Source organism: Chiroxiphia lanceolata, chromosome 4, assembly GCF_009829145.1.
Source record: "Chiroxiphia lanceolata isolate bChiLan1 chromosome 4, bChiLan1.pri, whole genome shotgun sequence".
In the NCBI taxonomy this organism is placed as follows: Eukaryota; Metazoa; Chordata; class Aves; order Passeriformes; family Pipridae; genus Chiroxiphia; species Chiroxiphia lanceolata.
This window is the reverse complement of record NC_045640.1, coordinates 7,631,092-7,650,156: the sequence shown is the minus strand read 5'-3', so window position 1 is coordinate 7,650,156 and position 19,065 is coordinate 7,631,092. Positions and strand designations below refer to the sequence as shown.

Below are 19,065 nucleotides of genomic sequence, written 5' to 3'. Positions count from 1 at the left end.
GGAAAAGAGACCAACAGAAACCAACTCCTACTTCAGCTGCTTTACAACGTCAAACTTCTTCTCAAGTCCCACAGTATCACATTTTTCTCAAATGTGTCTCAGAACAGAGCCCAGTGCAGAAGAACAAGAGTGGTACAAAAGATGTCACACTTGTTTGCTGACACACACACACAATGTGTCAAAACAGGAAGTGCATTATTCAGTGTGGACATTCAGCACTCTGGGTGAGTCACAGTACCTGGTCTGAAGATGGATTTAATGTAAATGTTCCCTACGAGTTAGTGCAGAGCTGATTTACCAATACCCAGGTTTAGCTTATTTTGCAACGTTCTGCTTGAAAAGCACTTCACAAATCAGGTAACAATCTAGAAAGGGGGCTACAAGGGAGTGGAGAGAGACTTTTGACAAGAGTGACATAGCGACAGGACGACGGGGAATGGCTTCAAACTGACAGAGGGCAGGTTTAGATTGGGTGTTAGAAAGTTTTTTTATTGTGAGGGTGGTAAAACACTGGGACAGGTTGCCCAGAGAAGCTGTGGATGCCCTGTCCCTGGCAGTGTTCAAGGCCAGGTTGGATAGTGCACTGAGCACTGAGGAACCTGGTCTAGTGGAAGGTGTCCCTGCCCATGGCAGGGCAGTTAGAATTACATATTTAGGGTTCCTTCCAACTCCAAGCATTCTATGGTTCTAACATCATTATATATACATTTTTTACACTGATGTACTTACAGTGAACTAGATGTTACAAGCTGTTACTTCTGTCCTTCTCAAGTTCTGCTTGAACCACTTTCACTGAACTTTTTCTGCTACATGTTCAAAGTTTTGACAAAAGTACTCTGACTCATAATATTCAAGTACAAAGTTATGTTCAAAACCAACTTACAGTGAACCTTATAAATACTGGAAAAAATAAAGTTGAGCGATTAATTACACAAAAAATTAATCTTGCACCTTTTCTGCTTCTGTGGGTAAAGAAGTTGACCTGAACTGTTTGACATCTGCATTAGTGACCTGGATGATGGGTCAGAGTGCACTTCCAGTCTGCAGATGATACAAAACTGGGAGGGAGGAGTTGTTAATATGCCAGGTGGCTGTGGTGCCATTCATAAGGACCTCAACAGGCTGGAGAAGCAGGCAAACATGAATCTCATAAAATTCAACAAAGGGAAATAGCAAGTCCTACACTTGGGAAGAAACACCCACTTGCACTAGGACATTCTCAAGTCCTACAGCCTGGAAAGCAGCTTTGCAGAATAGAACCTGGGGTCCTGGTGGACAAGTTGCCCCTGACAGCAACATGTCCTTACACCCTGGGCTGTGTTAGGAAACACTGCCAGGGGGTCAAGGAAGGTGACCCTTCCCCTCTACTCTAAAGAGGAGTTAGACCCACTCCAAGCGCTGTGTCCAGTTCTGGGCCTCCAGTACAAGAGAAACTTGGACATACTGGAATGAGTAAAGAGAAAGCCACAGAGATCACTAACAGATTGGAGCATCTGATATATGAAGAGGGGCTGAGAGATCTGGGATTGTTTAACTGGAGAAGACTCCAGGCTAGTCTTATCAATGTGTATGAATTACCTGATGGAGGGAGTAAAGAAGATGGAGCCAGACTACTCTCAGCAGTGCCCAGTAAAAGGACAACAGGTAAAGGGCATAAATTGAAACGCAGGAAATTCCTTGTAAACTAAAAGATTACTGTTTTTTTTTTAGTACCACAACAGCAGTCAAACACTGGAATAAATTTGCCTACAGGGTGGAATCTCCATCTTGGGAAGTAATTGAGAACAGTCTGGACATCGCTTTGAGCAACCTGCTCCAGCTGACCCTGTTTTGAGGGCAGCCCTCTGGACTAGACTGTCTCCAGAGGTCCGTTCTAACCTCAGCTATTCTGTGGACTTGGGATAGGAACAATGCACACTTCAGATAATCCAGTTCTCCTATATGTTCCCCTCTAACAGTCAGGTAAATATTCTATTTCCATGACAAACCAGTACCTTATTAAATCTGCTGTCAGTATTTCCCCTGCCAACAAAACAAGCCAAAGAGTGGCTCTGAGAAAGTGCTCGAGTATCCTGTGTTTCTACAGCTCTCCTGTTGATCAGCTGTTTCTTAAAGCAGTTGCAGTCCAGTTGACCCTAAACTGTTTGCCACAAACAGCCCAGATAAGAACACTTTCACAAGTGATCATCCCTGCTTTTGGGTCTCCCATCTTCCACTCTTGGGGTCTTACTCCATAGAGCTTGCCAGTTCAGTTTAATAATTACTCACACTTCTACAGATATGGATGAATTATCCAGCTCCCTGTCATCACTTGTTTATTAGTGTTTCAGCAAAGAACTACGATAACAATGTTCACATTCATTCCTTGTCAGCTTTCATGCTACATCCTCTCATCTGAGACCAGAATTCTCCATCAGTAGGCTTTTTAAAAAAAAAAAAGGATTCCACAGCACTTTGGTAGAAGAATAGCTGACAACCTTCTTGTCCTTGAGAAGGGACTGGAGTGGGGAGGGGGAATATTCAAGTATTATTTTGTACACTAAAACAGCTTCCCAAGACTCAGCTGAAGAACTCTGTTTACTTCCCCTCAGCTGATGTGCTGAAGAATGGCTGAAGCATTTCCACTCCAGCAGCAGCCACAATTTAGCTATGGAACAGGGATTTCCCTCTGCAGGCTGAAGCACTCTTTCACATGAAAAGCACTCTGTGGAACATACTGTAAATGTAGAACTATTACACAACTATTATCTAGTGATGTTGGCATGAGGAAGCTAGAGGGAGGAAACAGGAAGGATATAAATACAAATCTGCAATCTTTTATATTTTACTCACATAAGGGAAAATCACCAGTGTCCAGAGTTCCAAGAGAAATATCTGAGCTACTATGTTGGTGAACAAAATTAAAAGCGATACACATTCATTTTACACAGCATTTGAATAAAATAGAAATAAAAAATTCCCAGAGCCCACAGAAACTTGTGGGCACCTGACTCCTAAAGAACAAAATGGGATTTGATATCAACTTACTTCAGCAGGCTTTAGCCTTCGTGCTCATTTCTCCCTGCTGCTTTTTCACTTCCACCACTAAAATGTTTTGATATATGACTCACAGCTAAGAACATTTCAGAGGACACACTCAAAAGATTTGAGCAGACACTGTTCTGACAGGTTTTTTAAACAATGAAAAATGTTGTTAAAGATTACAGAAACAACCCAGAAGTTGAATGGGTGCTGGGAAGAATCAATAAACACCACCTTTAATGGGAAATTAAGAGTTTCAGTGGAAGGATGTCTCACCCTCCTACTATTTAGCTTCATAACTTTACAAACAACATTCCAATCTCTTATGTATATTTTTGTTGAGATTTTTTTGGGAAAAAGAATGCTTGTGGAAATAAAAGAATTAGTCCAAAATATTCTCTACCTTTTAAATAGCTGGCACCTTGACAATTGTTCTTAAGTCATAAGCAGCAAAACAAAAACTCACTGATCCTCACTGCCAGTAATTTTTCAGGAATGTAGCAAGCAAAGCTGAGATAACAACTGGGACACATCTAAAATGCAGTCTTAAAATGATCTTCTTAACATTAAATGCCTTCACATTTTTTCTGGCTGTGGAAAGTGCTAGAGAACTCTTTACAGCTATTTAAAAATATAAGCCTCACGCTGTCAGCTTTAAAGCACTTCTGGAAAGGAGCCTTCATATGTAAAACGGGAATCATCACTTTGTGCTTCTGCTTCTCGGACCCGAGTAGAAGGGAGCTGGGAGAGCGGAGGAGGACATGCAGGAGAAGAACATGGTTTGAAAGCCTGCAAGACCAACACCGCAAAGAGCACACAATACTGTGCGAAGGCGCAGCATGATCTCAGCACAACAAAGTTGACTTTGCATAAACATCTTCTATAGGCGACAAAATGTTGATACACTGACGCTAGAGATGTTTAAATAAGCATTTTGCACCAGAGAGCCTTCTCCCAGCTCCCCTCCACAGTCACTGCTGTTATGTGGCAGACCTGCTTTATACACAACACGAGACTTCAGACAAAGGTTTCTGTGGATTCCTACGAGCATCATCCTTGCAGTTCAACAGCTCCCGAGGCACTCAGCGTTAAGGTCACCGCCGAGTCCTTCACCTGCTTTACAACACCTGGTTAAAGCCCAGGACCACCTATGCAGCCCTGGGAAACCTCCACCCTGCAGACAGACCCAGCACCCCGGCGAGCACTCCCGTGCTTTCACCAAACTGCATTTTGCTTATTCGTCTCCACAGGCCTCCAGCCTTTTTTTCCAGCACGTTTGTCCCTTTTTATATTTTCGAGCTCATCTCCACCTTCAGGGGACCAGGGAACCATATTCTACTACCACCTCCGCTGCCTCCCCTTCAGCACGTCTCCTAACAACGCCACGTACGTGCAGATAATCATCTAGGACGAGCACTCCGGGCAGCCCCCGGTGTTCCTGAGGGAATATGTTCCCCTCACACGCCCCAAACCCTCTCCCCCAGCCCGGCTCGCCCCGAGCCCGCTCCCCCCTCATACCGCCCCGCCACCACCAACACCTCACTTCTCCCTCTCCCAGCTGCCCGCCAGCTCTTTTTGTGTCCCCAGCGTGGCCCGGGGGCCTCCCCCGTCCCCTCAGGGCACGGAGACACCGGGGAGAGCCGCATATTCCAGGCACGTCCCTCTCCCTCAGCGGAGGGGGATGGGAAGAGCAGCAGCCGGAGCGGCACCAGCCGGGGCGTCAAAGCAGAGGGAAAACGGGGACAAGACGGGAACTGAGCGCTGGGAATCCCTCCCCAGCTCCATCCCGGGGCTCCCGAGGGCGAGCAGAAAGCAGAAGAGAGGAAAGGGGCTCCCCCTCAGCGCTGCTCCGGCGGGACGCTGAGGGCGGCATCGCGCTCCCCCCCCCCCAACCCCACGCCGGGGGTGGCCCGGCACCCACCTTGAGAGTGGGGTACTCCTGCACCTTCAGGGTCATTGAGAGCTGGGCGGCCGATTCCTGCACCGCCATCTTGGATCGGGCACCGGCCGCCTTCCCCCCTCCACCCCCCCCCCCACTCTTTTTTTCTCCCTCCCTTTTCCCTCCCGCCCTCCTTCCCAGCGCGTCCCGGCGGGAGCTACCTACGGCGCGCGCGGCATGCCGGGAGACGGCGCGCGCCCCGCCCCGGCCCTCATGAACTCGGGACGAACCAACGCCGCCCCCCTTCTCCCCCCCTTCTCCCGCTCCGCCTTGGTACGCTCCAAGAGGGCGGGGAAAGAGCGATGATGCGCTGCCAATGAGCGCCGCTCTTTCTACACGTTTCTCCTCAGAGCTTGAGAAGCCGCGCCTGATTGGGCAAGCCGGTGCCAGGAATGGGGCGGGGCCGCGTGGGCGCGCGGACAAATCGAGCGGGATGACGGCATCGGGGTGGGCGGGACTTCGGAGGTTTATGGACACCCTCTCCAGCCAGTGGCGACGCAGAGGCGATTCCCCACCGCCCAATCGGGGCTCAGTGGGCGGAGCCTAAAAGTAAATTTTGACGGCGACTTAAAGCGGCCGTTTGAGCACCCCCCGGGGCGCGCGGGGCGGGGCAGGGCGGGGCCAGGGGGCGGGTCGCGCCTTGACGGGCAGCTCCTCCAACCAACGGCGCCGCACTTCGCGGTGACGGGCAGGCGTCTCAGCGAATGGGCGGCGGGTGGGGGCGGGGCGACGGGCGGCGCGTGGCGGTGTGTCCATGGCGGGGCGGGGCCGCCCCCCGCGAGTTCCGCGGGGCGGAGGGAGCGAGCGGGACCCGGCGCGGCGGCGGCGGCGGCGGGAAGAGGTTTTTAAGCAGCGGCGGCAGCAGCACTGAGCGCTCCCCCTTTTTCCCCCGGCTCCCCACTTCCCCCCGGCGGCCGCCGCGGAGTTTCCCCCCGGTGAGCGGAGGCGCGGGGCGGGTCCCGCCGCAGCCCCGCGCGGGACGGCGTGCGGGGAGGGCTGGCGGCTGCGTGGGGCTCGTGGTCTCTCCGTGAGCTCCGCGGTGCCTCCACAGGTGCGGGGTTCGAGGCTCCCCTCGCCGCTGTTGAGTACAGCGGGATTCCCGGCTGGATTCCCCCCGGGAGCTGCGGGCATCCCGGAGGTTTTGCGTGACCTCCGTGCAGTTTAAAGCACCGGTTTGTTGAGCGGGCGGCGATTCCTCTGCCGGGCGCGCGTGAGTGTTTCCATTGAAATAAAAAGGGATCCTGATCCTGCGGGTTGTTCCTACTCGCGCGTCTGAGGGAATACAGACACTTTTGGAACATCGGTCCTCTCTGGCAGTTGGTGTAAAAAGCTGCTTTTCAGATAACACGTGGAGGGCAGCGCGTTGAGGTTCCTCCCTCGCAGGACCCACGCGAAGCTTCTCTGGGCTCCTCAGTGTGAAAAAAAGCACCTGGTCAGACCTTGGAGCACGTCAGGTTTACAGCATAATTAGCAAAGGGGAAACACACTGTACATGCAGTGATATAAACTTTATTCTGTTGTTGAAGTCAGCGGCAAAAGTTTAGTTCTGTGATGCAGGTGCTTGCCTTGCAGATACACTTCAAGTGGTGTGCTGCTCTAATCTACGGCTTTAAAGGCACCCCAAAACCTGTATCCATTAACAATAATCATGTTTGGTGGTTTTTTTTTCTTTTTTTTTTCGGTATTGGTTTTTCTGGTCTAACAGAAGACCGTTAGAATAATATAGCACAAATACTCCAAGGAAGAGTAAAACACGTGTAACTTTCATGGTTTGAAATGAGCAAGCCAGATTGAACAAGCATGATTCTTAAAAACCTTTGGTGACATTAATTCTGATGTACGTAGACCCCATTGCACTGAGAGCATCTGCCCACCACAAAGGGCTGGTGGTAAATGAAAGGAGGTGTGTGAAGTCATGTAGTGTTAAAATCTCTTCAGCTCTGGACTGCCAACTATTTACTTACGTTTACTCATAGCTGCCCCAGCATACAGCCTGGTACTGACCATAATCAGCAAATATATGCCCAAACATAATTTACCAAGCCCACACCAGGTGCAAAGCCTTTGTTTAAGAAGTGTATTAGTAAAAACATTTGTGTTAGTTACACCTGGAATTAACATTCGTGTCTAGACACGATCCTGGGGCCAGATTCTGCAAGGGGATTTGTGTAAGGAGGATTTTGACTCCATTAAGGTTCTGTGCAGGCAATGCTTCACCCTGAGCTTGTCAGGTGGAGGATTGAAAACTTAGATCCATTGTTGCTGTATTTACAAACATAATTATGTGGCATTGTAAAATATTCCTGTTGTTCCTGTCTGTCTTAAATATCCTGCAAGCTAATATTTAGAAGGAAATTTGCCGTTCAGTATTCTATATGATTGATGTTGCTGAACTTTGCATACTTTAACTATTTAGGCCTATGACATCTATAGGGACTGAAGGAGTGGGACTTGCCATTTGATTTATGAAGTTGTGTATGTATTTGTCCAAAACACTTATTTGCAACAGATTTTGTTTATATGTAATCTCTTAATGGTCCTTTCTGATAACACAGTTGCTAATTTAGTGTGACACAGATAGTCTATGGATGCAGGTTATGTGCTCAGACTGTATCTGTCTTTAAACTGGAGGGTTATTGGTGAAGGTTTGTGAGACATTAGTAGCCAAAGTTAAAGGGGTTGCTTAATGGAACAGATGGCCAAGCAACCATCATGTCAGAGAAAACAGCATGTATTCGTGTATTCTTAGTTTAACACAAGAGGGAGCATGTCTAATCTTTAACCTTTAAATATTGCAACTTCAGAGAGGAAGCTTGAAGTGTTGAGTGTCAAGTAATTTATATTCAAGGCTCCATGTGCAAATATTGATACAACCTATGCATATTTCTGGCATGTTTTCAACTTTAGGCTGCAACTCTTGATTTATAGTGTAAATCTTGGCATGATAAATGTGGAGATAAGGACTAAGCTAATGATCTTTTGAAGTTGTTAAAATCTGTAGTTTCCTGCTAAATTTAACAAAATATTAATGGTTATTGTTATTCCTGAGGATGGTTATTAATATACAGAGGTTGTACTTCATTCTTTAATATTAGATTAATATGTCTTCTGCTTAACCTACCATACAAAGTTATAAAGCCGAGTCTTAATTCTATTAAATTTAACTTAATTACCAAAATACCTTTGCTTTCACTGTTCTTGTAAACCCTACTGCTTTATTCTTAAACAGGAAGTACAAATTTTGATCTACTAAGAAGGTTTTTGTACTGTATCTTTTTTAGTTTTCCTTGTCCCCAGTGGTATAAAAGGAAGATTAAAAATGAGCTTCCATTTTGTATTTCTTGGCGTTGTCCAGTTCAGCCATAATCTGTTGATGTTTGTCCTCATTTAGTGTCTTGTTAATGTGAATTAGCAATTAGTTAAACTTAAGATGTGTGCCCAGAATATTCCAAACCTTTAGGAGGACCTTATTCATTTGTTTCCAATGGCCTTCTGCTTTGCTCCAGATTGATGGTTGGAGAATAACATCTGTCTACCTTTAAACACCGCATGCAAATGATGTATCTTCCAAAACCATAAACACTCTGCCTGTTATTTGGTGGATTAGAGCAGAAACTTAAGGGCTCTGCTTCCATGTGCTGAATAAAACTCTGTGCACTGAGATTTTACTACACTTGCTTCTCTTTCATGTTTGTGGCCATTACAACCCTGGTGCCAGGTGGCAGAATTGAGTATGTGTCACCATCATTCCTTGTTTTCAGAGACAAGATTGGCATAAGCCCCTGATGTGAAGTCCTGTGCTGGCTCAGGTGGGAGCACAGGTTGTCCCACTGTTCAGAGGACCTCTCAGATGGGTGGTGGTTGTACTATCCATCTTATAATGGAGAAGTTGGAGCCTTCACTATATTCTTCTGGTGAGTTTGGATGTTTGTGAAATATTTAGGCCCTCACCTTTAATCTGTGCTAATTTTTTCTTCTGAATAGTAGGAGAATTTTTGGTATTTTTTTAACAACTACTGTGTGCAGTGTACTTGACAGAACAAGGTGTTAATATCAAAGCAGCTTGTCTTCAAAACATGCCAGGCAGCTGTCCTTGCAAGGCAGAAATGTGAGATGACCTGTACTAATATTGCATACCTTCAGATACATGGAATCATGGAATGGTTTGGGTTGGAAGGGACTTTAAAGATCATCCAGTTCCAACTCCCATAGATTATATGAATATTATACGTTCAGTAAGTGTTAGGGCTTTTAGAGGATGTTCTATATCAGTCAAAAAGAGCAAAACTTATGCTTTGTTTTTCTTGCCCAGCAGGCTTAGGTTGCAGCATAGTCTTTTCAATAAAGGTGTATTTTTACTTTAAAAGTAGGTAGTAGCATGACTATACAGTTCGTGGTTTGTTGCTTTGTGTTTTTTGGTTGTTTTTTTCTTCTTTTTTCTTTTTTTTTCCAATTTTTATTGTAACTTTAAACTTATAACTGACAAGTGTATTAGTGTATCTTGCTTGTGTAAAAAGGCTGGAGAAGTCGGTGCTTTTATTTCTGTATCTGAGAGGAAATTGCCAAGAGTGTAAAAAACCCCAACAAACAAACAAAAGGAAAAGCCCCCACGAACAAAACCCTGCGATTAACAACAGCAGGAGAGATTGCTCTGATGTGCCAGTTTAGAGCATCGTTGTAATGTAGTAAATGCAGATCAAACGCTTAGTATCCTTATTTTAGCATGATTTTAAGGACACTTTCCTTATCCGGGGAAAATGGGGAGGCACTCAGCAACTGGGGTTACAAAGTTACCATTATGCATCAGGGTTAAGACCTCGGTACAGGCTGTGCTGGGTCAGCTGTGGGAGCAATTTCATATCCCTGAGACCAGTCTGGTACCTTTTAGGCAATGTGTGTGTAGAAGTTATTTAGAAATTATCCCATGTTTGTGCAAACTGGGTTTCAGATGTCAAGGTATTTTTTTAAATTGCTTTTATAAAAAAGTGGGGGGGGGGGGATTCACAGTGTAGATCAAAACCTTGTGAAATCTCATTTAAAAAAAGATTTGTATTTACATAAAAAAAAGGCATGTGGGACTTCCTGATAAAGTGCACAGACTCCTGTAACTTTCTGAATGGTCTAAATGGATGATTTAAAATGCAAAGGGGATGGGGCGTTTACCTGCGAGCAATTTTTTGGCCGTGAGCAATTTTTTTAGGTTTTTTTTTTTTCCCCTTTCTGAGTTACATCCCCCTGAAAATGGGGGGGTTTAGAAAGAAACTGCTGACACAGCCTTGACTACAGAGCAGTGCCCTGCGTGCTGCTGCAATAGTTGCCCAGGCAGTGTTTTCCTGCTTCCCTGCCATTGTGCTGCACGTCGCTCTAATTCATTCCATTTTTAACTTTCCCAAAGTTTGGTGCCATCGCGAGCCCCCGGCGTGAGCAGCCGCCGGAGGAGCGGGGCTGGCAGAGTAGCATGGACTTGTTAATCTCAGCCTGATCTTGTCAGCAACAGCAGAGCAGAGGGAGAGAGGGAGAAGAACTCCGGCTGGGGCAGCGCTCCAAAGGTTCGTCTCCGGTTTTTGTGCCTCAATGACGCCTCGGCGGCGAAGCGCGGGGTGTGCGGGGCGTTGCGCGGGGTGTGCGGGGCGTTGCGGGGTTCGCTGGCGGGGCCGGGAGCGCCTTTGGCCGCGTTGTTTGTGTGCCGGGGGGGGAGGTTTTTGCCTCGGTGTGCGCGGAGAGAAGCGAGTGGTGTGTGTGTGGTGTGTGTGGGGTGTGTGTGTGTGTGTGTGTGTTACGGCCGGGGAAACGCTGAAGAAGAAGAAACCCTGTTGGTTCTCCATGCAAATGACCGCTTTGGTTGTAACAAAAGCCTTGATGTTGGGCTTGGAAAAATGATCTGACAGTGTAACAACCCCAGGCCACTTTCGCCATGTTTTTGTTTATTCATGTTTCATTCCGTTTTCCGTCGCTATCTCGCAGATGTTTCCAATTTCACTGTTTGGTGTGTTTTGGTTTTTATTCCCCCCCCCCCCCCCTTTCTTTTTTTAACACCGTCGAGCCTTTTTGGAGTTAGCAAGAAAACATGTGAAAGAATGTTAACAAAACAGAGAGGTGTTGCAGATGTTTATACTTTAGTTCTTGCGTTGCGCCTGGCGATTCTGGCAGGAGGGATTCAGGGCATATGAAGGAACGTAAGAAGCATCTGTTTTACCTACCGAGCCTGTAATTTCGAAATGTGCCCATTGTAACTTGAATATTTACATAAACAGATGAAGTGAGCACCTTCCCGGTGCAGTGTGGCAGGTTGAGATCTCATTTCTTTGCTACTGTTTCTGAAAGGGAAAAAAAGAAAAAAGAGCAAGGAAAGGAATATCTGTGACACAGCATGTATGCTCCTACATAAACTCCTGCCATCTCGGAGTGCCTTTAAATATTTGAACAGCTTCTGCTAAGTCAAGTAAAATTGGTTACCATGAGAAACAAAAAAGTCTTAATAGAATAGTTGGGCACACTAATAAAAATCTGAATGTATAATTGTTTCAGAATCATTCAAGGAATTGAATTAGACAGAAAACCTTTTCAGTAACAGTCGTAGTAACACATTTAAACATTTTACCTTCTGAGATCCTGGAAAACAACACATGCAGTGCAGAAACAGCAGAGGTGGATGGTGTGTTATCTTATGGTCTCATAAACTGAAACGTGATTGTCTACTAATGACACTAAAATCAGTCTGGTTTTAGGATTTTATGCTTGATGAATGCATCGAGGCACACACAAATAAAACCTGGAATCTTAAAGGACAATGATTCAATGTCCGCAGCCAGTGGTTAAATCAGATGTGGTAACTATGGTGAGAGGTAAAGTTACTTAGCTCCTCACAGACCATGCATATGTGGATTTCCTCTCGTATAATGGAGATTAAGGAGAAAAGGATTAGAAAATCTAAAGAGAAATTTTGAGCAGGAGACCTGTAGCCTTGCTCTGGGAATTAACACTGAGGAGGCTTTTAGAACAGAGGCGGAGTGGAAGTAAACACTCTCTTGTAATATATATTGATGATAATTCTAGAAAGGAGTCTTTCTGGTTGGGAATATCAACAGCAGCTCATGCATACAGGAACAAAATCAATCCTCTCCATGTTAAAATAATCCTCCTACTCTAACAAAACAAAAGCAGAACCCAGAATAGATTTTTACATTACCAAGTAACAGCATAAAATCAGGTAAATTCTGCTATTCTGAATGAATGAATTTTAGGTTCTTGCAGAATGAAGCAATACTGATTTATTTGCATTGCATCGCATTCCTATTTCTAAGCATGTGTATGATATGTATTTAGGATTTTTTTTTTTTAACGTCAAAAATGGTGGTCATATGAAGTAGGAAATAAAATCAGAGCTTAGTGTTCTAGGTGGTAAATATTGGGGGAGTTTGGATTGCAACCAGAGAGACTTGGACCACGTTTCTGATTTTCCTTGAGTTGAGAGGGTTCAGTGTTACCCTGAGCTTTTCAGGGAAGAACTTCAGATTATGCTGATCAGCTCAGAGGGATATGAGAAGAATTGTCATGTTTGCACATAAAACTGTTTTTCGAGAGAGCCACCAGAGATACTAATTAGTAATTAGGCTATTTGAATGCTTAGGAAACAGAAGGGAGAAAGGTCAGGTTTAATTTTCAGCACAGAGGGATCATTTCCCTTAATAGTGAAAAGTACTTTCACTATGATAGTGAAGAGACATTTGGGGGACATGAGGTATGTTCAGCTTTCTAGCAGTAGTTGTTAAAATGTTTTGTGGTTTTGGCAACGCATTAGAAACATCCTTAGTAAAATATTTTAAAGTTTTGAGTTTCTCTTCCTCCCTGCCCTATGCAGTGGTTGGAAAACACTTGTTTTCTGAGAAGTCTGCAAGGGAACTAATAGTTCAGCACAGACGAGACCCGTGCTGTTGCAAGTTTTAAGGTGTTCGTGCATTTGCTAGGAAACACTTTGAGCTTTCTATGGATCATAATCCCACACTTTCCTTTGCCAAGTGCTCTAAGAGGGTATTATCAGATACCTGTTCCAGAGGCTGAATCCACTATTACTGTGCAACAGTGCGGGTTAAACCTGTGAATGGAATGTACACTTTTGGACTTAAGGTGAAATGATAAATAATAGACCCAACAGCAATGTAATTCACAGTTGTTACAAATTGTTTTCACAACAGAAATGGTCAACGTATTTTATTGATTTTTGGTTTTAAGTTGTCGTTTCTTGAAAAGTATTAAAAGCTCACTAGTTGTATTCTGGACTAATAAGATGGAAGAGGAGGAAAAAGAATTCAATTGCTGCTGTTAGTGGATAATGTTTTGCTTTTTTGCTATTGTTGGAGTTGACTTTTGTATGGAATGGTACATTGCTATTGCATTAACAAGGGATTATTATTTTGGATGAAAATTTTTATTTATATAAAGATTGCTATTTTAGATTGAAGCATAAAGCTCCCGTATTTAGAGCAAGTGACAATTCATTTCCTTGTTCAATGTATTTTGAAATTGTTTTATTGTCCTACTTTATTGGGATGTACTATTTAAGAGATGCTGTACAACCTGATGGATAGGAATGGTGGAGTTGGAACAAACAGTGTTTTTCTTGCTTTGCTGTTGGATTAGGGCAAGTCAATTCACCTTTCTGTTTTTGTTTTCCATCTACGAAGCAGGTGTAGCGGTACTTCAGTATCTACTGATGAAATTTTGAGACAAGCACACAGGGTGGATACTCACATAACATTTACATCAAAAGTCCTAAAGCATTAAAAAAATTCAAGTACTATTGATTTGATAATAAAATGTTTCCAGAAACAAATACCAGAATTAGTGCTGGTGAGGTATTTTCAGATGGTTGTGACTAATTTAGGAGTTTTTTAGAGTAGCTGAATAGGAATATCAGCTGGCTGGTTAATACATTGATATTGAGTATTGACACATTATCAATGTCTGGTTTAAAACTTTGAACAAAAGATGGGCCTTTGTAGAGTTGTTCAACTGCTCTGTTGGGATTCAGCCAGAAGTGTAGTTTTAGCAGCATCTTAGGATGCTGGAAAAAAAGACAGTAACCAACCCTCCATTTCCCAGTGAGTCTGTATTAATATTAATATTGGAGAACCTCTGGCCTTCTCAATTAAATTTGTAGATTGCAAACCCAAGACATGCAAGATTGAGACTTTCACTGCAAACAGTGTTTGTGCTCGCCCTCCAACAGCTGCATAATTTCACTGGGTCTGCTGAAATGAATAAGAGTTTTCAGGATTAAAGTTTATGCTTTTTATCTTGTTCCTTTTGTGCGTGGTCACGGAAATTCTCCAGTGCTGTGTGGAGTCTGAAGTGTTCTCAGGTATTTGAGAGATGATTCTTGCTCCATTTGCACATTGTATGAAGTTATGTAAACTGGTTTCAGGTGCAGAGCAGAGTAGATGGGACAGCTTAATGCTGAAAAAGTGTGAGACAGTTTAAAAAGAATCAGCTGTACAGGTTATTAATCACAGGCCACAATAAGGCCTATCATTTATGTCTTGCTGAGGACCGATCAGTTTAATCAGTTGCCAGAGAAGAGCAGTTAAATAATGAATTTGATAAAAAAACTTAGGAAATCATAGTTTGAAGTACAAATTGTACCTTAGGTTCCCACAGTTTCCTTCATGTGTTACCCTGCTTCAGTTATCTACCCTTAGCTTTATCTTTGTAGACAGCAGAGTCAGTGTTTTGTTACTGAAAATGGCCATTTGCTGTTTTTTTGTTTTGTTTTGTTTGTGGTTTTTTGTTTGTTTTGTTTTTGTTTGTTTGTTTGGTTTTTTTAATATAGTTGAAACAGCCCCAAACACTTTGGAAAATATACTTTTATTATGTTGTTCAAAGAACATGATTTTATTCTAAGAAACCCTCTATAATCTAAAAACTAATTTCTCCAACAGTTTTCAATTTGACAGGAATATTTTTCTTCATCTGGAGAACAAGCCAATATGGCTAAATTTGTAAAATTTGTTTATACAATGGTATTTTCTGTCTACACAGTGCCTGGAATATGTCTTAGCACTTAAATAATGGAATAAATAGAAGTTTTTGTATCCAAACAGCTTCTGTTTATATTTCTGAGTTGGAAGTGTGTGTGTGGAGAAGGGTTCTTTTAGCTTTGAGAAACTGAGTGTGTGCTCTGTCTAGTAAATTATGTCATTTGTTATCTTGGTAAATCTTAGAGCATCAGCTACATGACAGTTTCCCTTTAGAACAGTGAAGATTAGGTGGTGGTTCTGTGGAAATCATTCCAATTTACACTGTGTTGGTCAGGTATTTCTCTACCTTTCTCAGATGACTGTGCTCGGGTTTTGTAGAGGCAAGTTAACCAGTGGGAATGTTGTGATCTGGTAATGACTGTGAGAACTGGAATATCTTCCCTGTGTCTTACAAGGAACTAATGATGGTTTGTAAGCTTTTGCATGCCCTTTTATGTACGTCTTTCATAGTTTCTCTGCTTTCCTTCCTGATACATCTCCAGAAAGAGAAGGGTATGACATTTGCTTATATCTCCTCTTAAACTGGAAAAATGTATGTCTGTCTTTTTTGGTGCTGTATTTATGCTGCACTGTGACAGACAAGTAGAGATAGAAGTTGATATTTAAAGAATATATTATTCTAAGTATTTATAAGCATAGTTTGTTGGTTTTGTGGTTTTTTTGTTTGGTTGGTTGGTTGGTTGGGTTTTTTTTAACATCTCTTCTTTCATCATTCATCTCTGCACTGAGGGAGTGATATCAGGGAGTGACAGTCATTCTGACTTTTCCATATAAGTGATGTGAATTAGATCTAATGCAGTTATTACATCATTCCTCAGGTCCTCTGGTACGAATAGCTTCAAAAACCGAAGTCTGTGCTGTCCTTCAGTGTGAGTTGAGAGGTGACCAATGGAGTTCAGACTGTGAGAAACAGGCAAAGAAATCTGTTACACTCACATTATTGTGCACAGGTTGATGTGTTTCCTCAAATGCTGGCACAGAAATGACAGAGAAGATCCTGTTTACTTTTAAGGTCAAAGTATCTGGGAAAGATTCTCTGGAGAAACAATTGCCATTTCCCATTCTACTCAATAACTGTGGGAGAGGAAATGGATTTTGCAGATTTGTACCTCCTGGGAAGTCAGCTTGAAGAAAGTAAAGATTGTGGTAGAGTCATTGCAACATAAAAGTTAAGCAGATAAAATCCCTTAATCTATTTAAGATACACTGAATTACTTTCAGCCCTACCTTGTTACACTGGTGAAGATGTCAAAAACAAGGCGTGTTCATCCCTCTTGGAGCAATTAAAAATTTAACTTTTCCGATCCTGATGTGACCATATCAAAATAAACACAGTTGCATCCTGGCTGTGTATCAAAGTTTCTGAACCTTATTAATACTTACTTTGAATAAAACTGAATTAAAACTAGGTCAATTTGCTTTTAATTAAACATCTCTGCCCACCTAATTAAGGGAAGACTTAACCCGTGGAAGTGCTTAAAGCTTGTACAGGAAGGATTGCCTGTTCCTGCTGTGGCTGGGGGGAGCAGTATAAACCTAGAGAGGACAAGAAGTCAGGAGTAGAGTGCGCAAGTTGAAGGGATAGATAATTTCAAGTTCCTAATTAACATTGCACAGCAGAATTAATAGATACATAGATAAGCGTGACAGATATTTTGAGCAGTTTTTAATGTCATTCTAAGTTTTGGATGCCTGCATTTGATTTTAAGCTGTTTTGTTCTGTATTTGACTACATCTTTACCTCTGTTCTGCATTATTTGTTTCCAGGTTTGTGGTTGATTGGTAGTGTTTTGCCTTGCAATAATGTGTCCTAAATGCATATATATATAATTTTCTGATTTAGAACCCATTGGTGGTATCTTTGCCTGCTAATCACATGATTTTCAGAAATGCCAATAAGATTTTCTGTTCCTTTGGATGTGTTTCTAGATGGAGCAATGACTGAATTGGTTGAGGAAAAGCCCAACAGTCTAGTTTTGAGGTGCTTCATAGGTTGTGATTGTCCAAATCCATCTTGGGAGAAAGGGACAGTCTGTTAGCAAGACTGAGGATGTAAGCAGGTGTTTTCTGGGTCTACAGGATAAAATGCTAAACTGACCCTTCTCCTGACATATGAGCAGCATATTCTACTGAGAATTATGAGTACAGTCTTGAAAGTTCCTCAGTGTGTTTGTGTTTGTTTCTGCCTCAATAAACAACTCTTTGCCAGCTCTTTTCTATCCCGGTGCTTTGATTTTGTTGGCATTTTTCCATCTGCATAATATTGATGAGTCAGAGTATTGTCAGCTGGAGTTCCTCAAATTGTATCAAAGGGCATAGAGTACAAAATATTGTCTAGTGTTTCGAGAAGAGACAATGGCATTCTGACACTTGGAAGGTAAGGCTGAAATGTGCTCTGCATTTCTGATGTATGTTTTGGGAGGAATGTCCTCAGTTGGACTGCTGTCATTTTTGGAAGCCACTTCTCTGGGTGACAGCCATTTCCATAATATTTACTGTGAATTTTTACAATGTCATAATTAAAAATAAATGTTTAAGAAGTGATCTGGACATGGAACAGTAACTTGTTTAATATCCAGTGTCAATTTTTCAACTCTTCCTTAAAGCACCTCTCCTTCATGATACATTTAATAGCTTTGTGTTATAAAAAGTGAAGAGTTTTATGTAGAGTCTCATCTGTGATGTTCAGACTGGGAGAACTTTGTATCCTGAAAGGTGTTGTCTTAATTTCATCATTTGACTTTAAACTTGTAATTAATAAAACATGATATCATTCACCATCCATGAGTTGGACTTCAGTGATCCTTGGGGGGGGTCTCTTCCAACTCAGGATGTTCTGGGATCTTTCTTACCACTAAGGGTCACAAGGAGCTTTTTTCAGAGGTGCAAACAGTAATTTCTAGGAGTGTGCCCACTGTAGTTTCATCATTCTTTCCTAAATTCCTAATTGGCATAAAATTGGTCATAGTTTGCAGTGACCACATTTGTATAGTTCTGGAAGAAGTTATTGTGTGTCTGTGTTGAAGTCCATGAAGCCCATGTGCACCTGAAGTTGATCTGAAGGCTTTTTATGAGCCAGCAGTTATTTATTGTAGCTATAGAAAGTCTTTTATGTTAGGAGGCTGTTACCCAATGCTAATTAAAAATGACAGTCACTATTGTTGCAAATAGTAACCATTGACTATGCAGTAAAAACATCTGAAGCAGCCTATTAACTGCAAAGTGGCTAAAAATATGCAGTGCAGATATTAATTTGTCTCATCATCTTGAGAAGGTGGCCTACAGTAAAAACCTATCCAGTGATGTGTTTTTCTCTTAAATTAGCCTTTTTTTTACTGTTAGCAGTCTTTGCATATGTTTCAGAACCTTGAAATGGAAGTTATGATGTAAACAACAGGTATTATAAGGATCAGATAATTATAATATGATTTTTTAAAGAGGTATTTGTAAAGTTCTAGCTTTGACTTGTTGCATTTTGATAGCAAAAAATGCTATGTATGTATTTCATCAGCTTGAGATTGCAGTAAAATTTTAATTTAGAAATAGTGTTATGCCCAGCTACTTGTCAAAATAATCCAATTTTTCTTTGTACTAGTGGCTGTACTAGTTTCACTGCCATGAAAGTTTTACACAGTTTGCAGCCTGATTCAGTATTTTTTCAAGTTGGTGTTCACATTGATGTCAAGATTGTCAATAAAAATGAGTCTCATAAAAAGTGTAGGGTAAGGCAGTTGATTGTAATTTAGCCTTTAATTTTTTGAAATAGTTCAACATTTGGATACATATCTCTGGATAGGACAGTTAACTCGAGATTAAATTAAAACTAAATTCAGTTTAAATGTTAAGTGAAATAAAATATTGGCACATTAACTCACTCTACAGTAACAAAGAAATTGTCTTTTATTATGTGTATACTAATTCTCTAAGGAAGAATATACTTCTTTCATCAAACTGTTATGAGTAATGGAACTGATATATGTACAAAATGAGTAGTATGTGGGGTTTTAACAAATAAGTGATGTATCAAAGAAGGTGTTTTCCAGCAATATTTCCTTGTCAAATGGGTTT

General features: G+C 42.3%; 2 protein-coding genes across 3 annotated transcripts in view; one reads left to right on the top strand and one right to left on the bottom strand.

Annotated features, from left to right (window-relative positions):
• MAEA (macrophage erythroblast attacher) overlaps positions 1-5,207 on the bottom strand; it is a 50,165-nt gene extending 44,958 nt beyond the window's left edge. The window contains exon 1 of one of the 2 annotated variants that reach the window (XM_032685418.1): positions 4,943-5,207. In XM_032685418.1, the coding sequence (XP_032541309.1) occupies positions 4,943-5,011 (69 nt within the window). In that variant the 5' untranslated portion in view covers positions 5,012-5,207. The remainder of the gene's footprint in view (positions 1-4,942) is intronic. The other variant, XM_032685417.1, reaches the window with a different exon arrangement.
• A 5,200-nt stretch (positions 5,208-10,407) lies between these two features.
• Positions 10,408-19,065, top strand: part of CTBP1 (C-terminal binding protein 1) — a 234,781-nt gene continuing 226,123 nt past the window's right edge. The window contains exon 1 of the mRNA XM_032684891.1: positions 10,408-10,509. The gene's annotated coding sequence lies outside the window, so the exon portion shown is untranslated. The remainder of the gene's footprint in view (positions 10,510-19,065) is intronic.